Raw genomic sequence first — 11,415 nt, forward strand, 5'->3', positions numbered from 1 at the left:
ATGAGCACACTGATCAAGAGTGCTCAAGCTGTATACAATGGCACTATCACTTCTTTCTTCTTTGTCAGTAACAGAAATTGTGCCTTTCTTAAATCAGCCTAAAATCACATTTTGCTGACAAATTATTGCTCAATCATATTGAGCTTTCAAGTCACTTATATTCCCAGATTTTTTTCAAACAATTCCATCAAGCCTTATTTCTCTCATCATGTATACTATTGATGAGGTTTAGATTTGGGGTACCCAAATGAAATTAGGGTTTTTGGTTGTCAGGGAGTTAAATAAGGTCTAAATGTGGTCTAGTGGTATCACAAGGGTAGGGAGTTCTGGGATTCCCTTCTGGTGGTGCAAGAGTCCCCTGTAAAGGAATTTCCAGACCTGAAAACCTAGATTGATAAAAGAGGTTTATTATGGAGTTTGGAAGAAAAGTTAAAGTCTAGTTAGTAAAAGGAGTTAAGTAAAGAGAAGAGGGCACCAGAAGCAGTATTCCAGTTTGCAGAGGCTCCTTGGGATGCGAAGCATAGCATAGCTGGCATGTTTGGAACCTCTGCTAAAAAAGGGTTTTAGTTTGGCTCTTTTATAATGGGGGTTTTGGCTACAAGCTGAAGGGAGCTCTTGGGTGGAGTCCCATGTTGGCTCATAGCTGGGTTTCATCTGGGATTAGAATTTGAATTAAATTCAATGGTTTTTGGGACTGAGCTGTCCCCACCCAGATAACAAAGATGAAACTGTGCTTGAGGTGGAGTCCCCTCACTGAGGCAGAGTGGAAGGAGGTTTTCTCCTTTAAGGATTTCCAGTTTGGGGGTTCCCTCTTCACTATCTTCAAATGCCTCTCCATTTTCATCTCCAAATGCCAATGTCCTTTCTTTCAGGCATTTCCCTGGACATGATTCTGCCTATCAGAAAGGGAAATACTTAAAGGAAAAATCTTGAAAGGACCTTGGCATTTGGCATACGTTTTTTGAGACAAGAGCTAGAAAAGATGGCCACATCGGGTTATACAGTTCGGGCATATTCTGATACACATAACAAAATACAAGAGGAAAATAAATGGACACGTATCTGAATTCTTAGAAGGGATAATAAGACCATTCCTTGACTAGACTTAATTCAAAGCAAATCAATAAGGATTTATGAAGTACTTACTTTGTGCAAGGTATTTTGCTTAGAGCTAAAGATATAAAAGCAATATATGCCTAAAAGGCAAGACACTGGCATTGAGGAAAACCAGGAATGGTTTCTTCCAGGTCTCAGTTTAAGTCAAGACTTGAAAGAAGATAAGAAGAATGTATAAAAAGGGATAACATTCTACATGAAGCTCTCAGTCAGTAAAAAGACACAGATCATAAAAGTAATATCTTATATAAGAGTCAAAAAGGAATTCAATATCACTAAGATTGCAGAGACAAGCATCTACGTATGTAGATGTTTAGACTTTTTGCATCAGAAACTGATTCCTTCAGGATTTTCTAGATCTATTTCTAGTAGTCCTCTCAAATTCTCAACAGTTTAATGATTCCATTGCTTGAAACATTCAAAATTATTCCTTTGAGAAACTTTGAGAAATTATCCTAAGAACAAAACTATTTTAAAAATATCTTCAATTTGATTTCATTTTTTGAAGCACCAATAATTCAGAGTTCAATATGGAGAATAGAATCAATGATTATATTATTAAGACTGTAAGAATCAGAAGGACAGTGACTTTATCCAATAATCATAGGCTCAAAGGTAGATATTTATAAAAATAATCAAAAGACAAGCTTGCTGGATGTGAGGGCCCTCATTCAGAGTCAGTGGGAATTGAACTTGTAAAGGTTGGTCGGAGCTAGATTATTAATGGAGAACCAAGAAAATCATGAGTCCACATTTAACATCACCCAAATCACCAGGTTTTGTTTAGACTATCAAGCACACTACACAAATTAGGTGATTAATTAATTAATGTTGGCTGACTTTTGAAATCTGGTGTCCGTATACTTGAAATGAAAATGAGAGGAATGAACTTGTGAGTTTCACAGTTTGTCTTCTCAGCTCCAAATCAAGGATTGTGTAATGATAATGATGGGAAGCCTATGAAGATTTCTCATCAGAAATCAACATGATAAAAGTGTAAGGAAGAAATGCTTATAGAAATAAGGGGTATGCAGATGTGGGGATACAATGAAAGAAAAGAATAACTTAGAAGATCAGTGTCAAATGATGAAGAACTATGAATATCATATCAAAAATTTAAACTCTGTTCACTTGAACCTACTTGATGTCTTTGAAATAATATGGGAAGGTGAAATTTGCTGGAGTTTCCAAGACAGATAAGATAGAAATGATTAGAAACCAGGCAACCAATTAGGGGAATGAAATAATAATCGTCCAAATTATAATAATCATAGTGGGAATGGAAAATAAGGCATGAATTCTAGAGAAAAAGGTAAGAAAGACAAAAGTAAGAATGACAAAAAGTATCATGGAAAGTTATCAACTTGTGACTATCTGCCATAAGACTCACAAGTAGATTCAAACCATATAGAAATATAATTTAGAAATATTTTGGAAAATAAATAAAAGTACCAAAACCAGATAATTTTAACATGTTTTTAAGTCAATATGTGCATGTAGAGATATTTATGTAGGGTCGTGGCCACTATTTCTATTTGAATTTGACACCAGAAGAAAGTTCTGGGTTCTAATTCTAATTCTCTCCCTTACTCACTATGTAGTAAATGTTTTAATACCACTATGATTTAGTGTTGCTCTTTTATAAATAAAAGAGGTGTGGGTTAGATTGTTAAGGTACCTTGTTCAAAAGATATAAGATTGTATTCTTCTTTATTTGGATATAAGGAATAAGGAAAACAAAGCACGTAAAAATGAGTCCAGGATTTTAACCTTACATGATTATTACAAATAAAAAATAGATATAGACTAGATAAAAAGACATTTTTCATGTAAGAAAGTAAGAATAGAAATTGAGACTTATAGGGAAGAAAAAATAAAGCAAATAGTTTTAGATCCATTTTAGTAGACCATTTCATAGCAATAATTAATGTACACTGAGAGTTAAGAAATTGGAGAAGAGCAGTAAAGATTGTAAATCTAGAGGCTTAAAAACAAAGAAAAAAAATCTTGTTGACATTGGAATAATACAAGAGATATTAATCAAAAAAAAATAGATGTAAAAAAGAAAGGGACTTTTGACAAGTCCAGCAGAGTACTGCTTTCCTCTTTCTGTTATCTGACTTCAAGCTTACCCAGAGCTCACACAGAAGCACCCAAGCATTGTAAATCAATGTTGAGTTTCTGCTAGGGACTTTACTTAGGTTTTCACTGGTATTAGAAGCCCTCAGGCTACTTTGGGTCTGAGAATCCTCTGGATTCCTTGACCTTAGAGCTTGCTCATGTGCACACACACACACACACACACACACACACACAAACATAGATGCACAACTTTTTGCTGGTTACCTTAGTGATCTTCTTCCTTCAGGCATAATGCCTAATTAGAGGCTTACTCTAACACTGCAGCTAACACCCCACTCAGGGAGTGTATTTGTCAGAGGAGTCCTTGCCTGACTTGTGGTCTTAGCCCTGCCAACCTCTAGGTCATAATTTTCTGTTTTGGCTGTTTACAAATGGATTAAAACCTCCAAAGAAAGAAAAAAGCTACTGTGAAAGTCTCCTTTTAATGATAATTCTTTCCTCAAACACAAATGACCTAACAAAAGTGTCCTTACTTCTTAGCTCATTCCTATAGCATACTAAAATTAATATAATAATAAATCTTGCATCTACTCGGCCTTGATTTATCAGTGTTTTTATAGTGTGGAACTTTCCCTATCTCCCTTTATAAGGGTGTTAAAATTTTCTCTTTTCCAGTTCAAATCGGATTGTTCATCTCCTTAGAGCATTACAGTGATGTCTGGGGTAATAAAAGTTTAAATGACTTGTCTATGATCACAAAATCCAAATGTGTCTATATCAGGACTTGAAAAAAAATTCTTCCTAATACTTACACCAGCCTACAGTTATATTAAGATCAATTGCCCCTCAACATAGATGTACATAATAAATTAGCTAAGCTTTTTTTTTTTTTTTAATTAGAAATATTTCCTCACAGCAAACCATAGGAGAGGGTAAATGAAACAGATTTAAGCTGTAGACTGGTCTTTTTTATCAGTCCAGAATCAAGACTAAAATTTCTTTCTTGTTACATTCTTCATTGTCCAATATTTTGAAATTTCAAATGAACAAATAATTTCAACATGGGAATTTCATGTCTTTACTAAAATGTCAATTACCTTCATAGCAGAAGGAACTTAATGTTCGACTAGGCATTTGTGGCTTGGTTATTTGGGCAGCCTATCTTCTCTGAACCCAGATTCCTCTACCTTGGACTGAGAAGATTCTCCAAGGATTAATGTTATGTCTCAGAAAAAAGTGTTGCATTCCATATTCAACTCAGCTTTACTTCAAATTACAAAGATATTAATGAAAAATAAGATACTAAGCTCACATTATATTCTAGGCATTATTCTAAATTCCGAGAATAAAGACACAGTTCTTACCCTCAAGATCCCATTTCTGTGAATAGGAGAGGAGGAATAGAAAAACAGATCATGAGAATCTGAGCATTTAGTAGATTGAAGAATGGGAATTTGGGGGAAGTTTGAGACAATCAATATGTATTCTGAAGTTTCCTATTCAGCAGATGTGTGAGTATTTTACTTAGTCCAATAGGAAGAGGCAAAGAATTAGAAAAAAATAGAAAAAGATAGAAGTTCTTGGGGCATGGGAATAGGAAGGGATTAGTGGAAACTATGGGAAAACATTTTTGATTTTGGAAATATTTCAATGACTTTTCAAAATTTGTATTTATAACATATGATTAACTTTCTTCATTTGACAATTATAGGAAATGCTTTTAACTGTTTCTTGTTAATGTCATCTCTCCCAAGCATTATAAAAAGTGTCCATCATATCAAGTAATAAAAGAATGACCTTCATGCTATTTTCATGACATCTCTTTGTGTTTTGAAAATAAATTCAAAACATATTTGCTTCTATAGAAAACTTGGAATCTTCAATACCACTTAACGCAATGTTATGTGACCTTATTTCTCATAGATTAACATTGACTTCAGTACCAGAGATCTCATCTCACGAAATATCTCAGAACCAACTCTCAAATGTTTTGATGAAGCTCAGAGGTTAATCTACAGTCTCATGGCCAAGGACTCTTTTCCTCGTTTTCTAAAGTCAGAGGTTTATAGGAAATTGGTAAATAGCCAACAGGATGGAAATCATAAGAGATGGCTCCCCTTTTTGTGAACAAGGTAAATATTAACAATTGGAGTTTGCTATTAAAAAAAAAAGTGATTTTGAACCAAATCTGAAATATTCATGGATAAATTTTAGAAATATAAAATTTCAATAAGATTCTATTATAACAGAGTTTAGAAACTTTTACTATACTGACAGAAGAGGAAAATAAATTTCAAAGTATCTATCAGTTCTAAATTTTGAATTCATTTTAGATTGTTAAGAAGGGGATTTTATAGAACTATAATAAACTCTTCAATGACAAGTAGAAATTTACCTAATACTAAAATATCAAAAAGCTATAAATCTTCATATTAGATACTAGGAAGCTGTGTAAAACCATGCTTTTCATTCTGAGTACATATTCATGTTTTGAAATCTTATCATTTTAACATTTAAACCGAAACAGGTTTTTTTAATATATATATTCTCCAATGTTCATGGGAAAAATGATAAGATCTCCAAAATGGGATGTGTAAGTTACCTAGCCAGACACTTTCCCTAAGGTGCTTAAGGATAAAGTAGCAAAGCTATTTATAGATAAAGAAAAAGGTTACCTGTATATAATTGCCTATATCTAATGTTCACCAAAATTCATGATTAATATCAGTTCAATGGAGGCTTAGTAGGATGATTCTATTTTATTTGAACACTGACTCTAGACTCAAAGGATTAGAATTCAAAGCTTGCCTTTGACAATTGCTATGTTGTTTGGGGAAACATTTCTTAATCTCCCTATTCCTCAGTTTACTCATCTGTGAATTGGAGTTGAATAAGAGGGCTTAAAAGGTCCCTTCCAATTTCAGTCTTATGATGCTGTGGAGACAGCCTTAATGTAGAAAGGTAGCATTGAGCTAAAGTGAAGGATGTAAACTAGAACTAATTTTGTGAAATTAGGAGGTTATTCAACTATTTTGTGGTAGTATAATATGAATAAATGAAATAAAGGACTAAGAAGAAGTAATAGGACATAATTGGTATCCTATCATCCAAACCGGCACAGCTGAATTTTATGTATATGTTATCTAGTCATTTTCAAGTAGTAAGCAGTGATAGATTATCCATATAATCATAAAGTTCCCAGATACCTTTTATCTAAATCAGTTCAAAATCCCACCTCTTCTCACAATTAGGAGTAGATTTACTTATTCCTTGTTTCATTCATTCTACAAGGTTACACTCCTTTTATGTGGCAGGTATTATATTAGTGTTGAGTGTACATAAAGAGAAACTAAATAGCTCCTGTCTCAAAGATCAAAAAGATCTTTGAAGTTATTAGTGTCCCATTGGTTAAATGTACCTATTGATTTTCTACTGTCTTAATGGAGATGAAATGAGTAGAAGATATTGCTATAAAAAAGCAACCAAAACAATTAGTTTAATATAACAAATAAAAGGAAAATGTTGGATCTTGGAAAGGATGTGGGAAAACTGGGATGCTAATGTATTTCTGGTGGAAGTGTGAATTACTCCAACCATTCTGGAGAGTACTTTGGAACTATGTCCCAAGGGTTATAAAATTTTGCCTACCCTTTAATCCAGCAACACCACTGCTAGGTTTATTTAAAAATAGAAAAAGACCTATTTGTGCAAAAACATTTATAGCAATTCTTTTTGTTGTGGGCTAAGAATAAGAAATCAAAGGGATATCTTTAAATTGGGGAATGGCTAAACAAGCTGTGGTATATGATTGCAGCAATTTATTATTATGTTATAAGAAATGACAAGCCAGATAATTTCAGAAAAACCTGGAAAGAATTACATGAATTGATGTATAATGAAGTAACCAGAATCAGAATAATATGAAGACCTGTGAATGACTTAATTATTCTCTGTAATACAGTGATCCAAGACAAAACCAAAGGACTAATGATGAAGCATACTATCCTCCTCCAGAGAAAGAACTAATAGTGATTGAATTACAAACTAAAGCATGCTATTTTTCACTTTTTTTTTCACTCTTCTTAAACAAAATGACTGATATGGAAATGTTTTACATAAATACAAAAAATTAATCTGTGATTTATCCCAACATTGTTAACAAAGCAGTACATGAAGAGTATAAGATAAATAATAGATAGGTCTGATCATGATCCAGTATGGTGAATGAAAATAACCTTGGCTTTAATTGTAGCAGCAATGATATACAATTATTAGTATTCAATGAATATGATACTAACTAGGTTACAAACAAGCCTATTGAAGATATGTAAGCACTCTGTTAAGTTTTCAATAGAAAAAAAAAAAAAAAGTGATAAACTTCATCTCACCTCCATTTAACTTTATTCCTGCATAATGTTACTCAAAAGGGAAGTGTGAATGAATGACAGAATTGGAGTTTACACTTCCTGAGTTTCAATTACATGAATTCTACAAAAATAACGAGTTCAGAAATATAGTTAGAGAATAATCTTTCTGAAAGGAAAATTATATTGAGATCCTACATTCATTTATTCATAAACAAAATATCTTTGTAAAACTCAAATGGAATTCACATCTAAAATTTTGTAATTTTGAAATGATCCTAAAATCATCCATGTCCTCTCCCTTATAGGAAAAAAGTAAAGTGTATAATTACTATAAAATAGTCTTTATTATTTAAATATAAAAAGGCTAAAACCAACACAAATTTTAAAATAACCTTCACATTTCTATTTCCATTTGTATAATGTATCAGTAATTCCAGTGCAACACTACATATAAGAGAGATAAAAACAGAATGTCTACTTTTATTTTTCCAAAAGGCATCAATTTGATAAGCAAAATCATGTTTCCATATTCACATAAATAGTAAACCTTGAAGCATATTGAAAATGAAAATTCATTCTACATTTTTAAGTCCAAGTATAGAAAGTATAATGTCAAGCAGGATATGTTACATTATATGTACACCAACCTATATTCCTTCAAGACAAGGAAGTTTGTTGGGTGACTCTGGCTTCTGCTTCTCCCTCACTCCTTCCTCCTTTCTGTCTCTGTCTAACTCTGTCTCTGTTTGTGTGTGTGTGTATGTGTGTATGTGTGTTCTCCTGTTAACATAGAAGTAGCTTTTATAGCCACAGTACCAAAAAACCTTCTTTATGAAAACATAATTTCTTTAAAATTCATTGGTGAAACAATGAAGCAATTCATTAAAGTGAAACAATAGAAATTGGAAGTGCCAAAAAATAAATAAATATCAAACCCTAGTATTATTGTTTCTTTTTTTGGTAAGTGATAATCTAATATATGTCTTAATATTTTTTTTAAATTAAAATTCTAAATCATAAGGAGACAACAAATCTTATTCTAGATCAGGGTAGTGGTCAGTTTACTCAAATAATTTCTGTGATTGTGGCACCAAAGTTTAATTTGTGTAAAAACTATTTATCTTTCATGGTATTCCAAATGATCTCTACAATTCCTTCCAGAATTAAATGTTTAAACCATATTTCAACCCACCAAAAAAATTAACAATTGTTGAATATGATATCAAGCTAATGTTCAAATAACATAATGTTATTATATAATATTTCCTAAATAATCCATTAACTTATCTAACCTTCATTTTGGGAATTGTTCATATTTTTAACCTCTATTGTAACTCATATTATTGAATTTTCCAAGTCATGCCTTTTTATATAATGTAAAAAATGCTATTTTTATGATTTATATATAATATTCTTCTAATTCTAGTTTTCTGTGCCCATCAAAGGTAATTTTTTTCCATATCCTCAATAATTTCAGAAAAGTTATAAATCAATTTCACAAACGCCTTTTTCTGAATGCTATATATTAGTTGTTGGGGTTTCAAAGACAATGAAAATGTTCACTGGCCTCAAGAAGTTTACATTCTATTACATTTGAAATATTCAAGTAAATAATCATATCTTTTAAAAATTTTATACCAATACAGGGCCTTTAGTTTTGTTTGTGTTTTTTTTCTCCTTGAATATAATATATTTTTTTTCTTCTAGCTGGACTTTCTCTAGTTTTTTAATGTCTTCTTTGAGTTTCATAGTCAAGGAATTACACATATCATTCCACTTACAAAAGGCAGATAAACACAGGCAGGATAGAGAAGTGAAACAGTGAAAGAAATTAAAAGATAGTTAGATTTAAAGTCAGAAGATGTGAATATGATTCCTCACTCTATCATTTACCAAAAATATGACCTTGGAAAAATAATTTAACGTTTGTCCCTCAGTTTTTTTCATATGTGAAATGAGGAAGTTAGGCTAAATAAAATTTCACATCCCTCCCAGTTCTAAATGGAGTATTATTTTCTTCTTATCCTATTGTAAGATTATTAATTTTTTTTGTTTGCTTTTATTTGTTTGTTTCTGATATCTTCCCTTATGGCATCCAGAATCCTTTATCTTGAACCTAATAATACATGAACCACTGTCTTTAGAGAATATCATATTTATGTTTCCTCAAATCTAATGGATAACTTGTCACATTATGTCATCTTAAAAATATAGATAATTTTATCTAAATGCATTATGCTCTGGTTTTTTTCATACCTGCAACTTTTCTGAAATCACACAAGCTCTGTGTTAGCATACAAAAAAAGAAAATAAAGAAATAAAACAAACCAAATACAAATCACTATTACAAAGACAAATTTAAAGAAATGGACACTTGGTATAAACACTATTGGCCCTCTACCCTCTATTTTCAGTATAATAATTATGACTTTGATGATTTCTAATATGGTACTAGTTTTCATTATTTTCATTTAGACACATAATTTCTTTTACCAAGACTGCATATACTTCAAGGGTAACTCTATAGTCATGCCAAAGGTGTTAGGCAAAGTCAGAGAGATATAATATTCAATTATGATCTTCTAAGAACAAAGAGAATATACACACTTTTTTCTTCTCCATGTTTTCAATTATCATTGAATTTTTAATGGTATATTTCAAGTAAGACTGTTTTAACATTGCTCCTCCAGGTGGGATGTATCTCAGTTAAAGATTATTATTGTTTGCAGTGCTGATTGGACAAACTATACATAAGTTCTGAGAACAAATTAGCAGAGTTACCTCTGCATTTCCAAATGAAACAGATGGTGAGAAATCAAAACAAAATAGAAAGGTGGAATTAAAAAAAAATTATGTGAGCAACACATTCTATTCTTTTCTTTCCTTTCTGCTCTATCCAAGATATTTTTTTAATTGTCCTCAAAATAAAAAAAAATATATTCATTTGCAGCTTAGTCTGCTCTTTTGACTATTGAATATTTATGTATGTCATGTGTTGTTTCTATATTAACATCATCTGTGAATGTTTCTGAGAAACAAGAGCCATCTTGTTGCTATTCACATTATTTCCTGGGTGATGATTGTTTAATTAACTATTTCTGCATATGTTCCATAAAAAAGTTATTGTACTTATTTTTATTTTTTCTAAACAAGAATGTTTTGGCACTTCTAATTAATTCCTGAAAATGTTATGTTTGCCTCATTGTCATTTATCACTCTTGTATATTTAGAAAAATATGTTATAATAGCTAAGTTAGGATGATTACTATGCAGATAACATTTAATGCATATACTGTTTTCTTATAATATGGTAATAAGAACAAATTATTTTTCATGATGTCACTATCTTGAATGTTCTTGGCATTTATTTCATTTAAATATTTCATTGAAATATCAAATTTTTCAATCATTATGTTGTTCCTAAAAAGAACAAATATTTTTGTGTGCAGAGTTTTTTGAATAATTGATTTATTGTTCTTTTCTTTCCCAAACATTCTGTGTTTGCTATAAAACTGTAATAATGAATCGGCTGATTTTCATTACCTTTTATAAACAGGAAAAAATGGGGGAAATGTCTATTTTATGCGGAGAAAAACAGGTTCCAAAGTTAATTATCCAAAGCAGAACTTGCTTAATACACAAACATAACAATTTTATGGGGACATACAATAACCCATTATTAATGCCATGTGAATTTCCAGGGAGATTTTAACAGTTGGTTTATGATCAATCTACCAGAGCACTCCTTTTTAAGGATCATTTGATGAGCAATAATTTTTTAGTGGCCATTGCATCCTTTCTCCTACTTTCTTCTTTACTATTATTTATTCATTCCTTTTTTTTTTCTTAC

At 31.4% G+C, this 11,415-nt stretch overlaps 1 protein-coding gene across 1 annotated transcript in view; it reads left to right on the plus strand.

Moving 5' to 3' along the window:
* Positions 1-9,798, plus strand: part of RGS21 (regulator of G protein signaling 21) — a 29,079-nt gene extending 19,281 nt beyond the window's left edge. Inside the window, exons 4-5 of the mRNA XM_074264678.1 lie at positions 5,122-5,330; positions 7,013-9,798. Of these exons, the coding sequence (XP_074120779.1) occupies positions 5,122-5,325 (204 nt within the window). The 3' untranslated portion in view covers positions 5,326-5,330; positions 7,013-9,798. The remainder of the gene's footprint in view (positions 1-5,121; positions 5,331-7,012) is intronic.
* Positions 9,799-11,415: the final 1,617 nt, after the last annotated feature.

Source organism: Sminthopsis crassicaudata, chromosome 4 (assembly GCF_048593235.1).
Source record: "Sminthopsis crassicaudata isolate SCR6 chromosome 4, ASM4859323v1, whole genome shotgun sequence".
Classification (NCBI taxonomy): domain Eukaryota; kingdom Metazoa; phylum Chordata; class Mammalia; order Dasyuromorphia; family Dasyuridae; genus Sminthopsis; species Sminthopsis crassicaudata.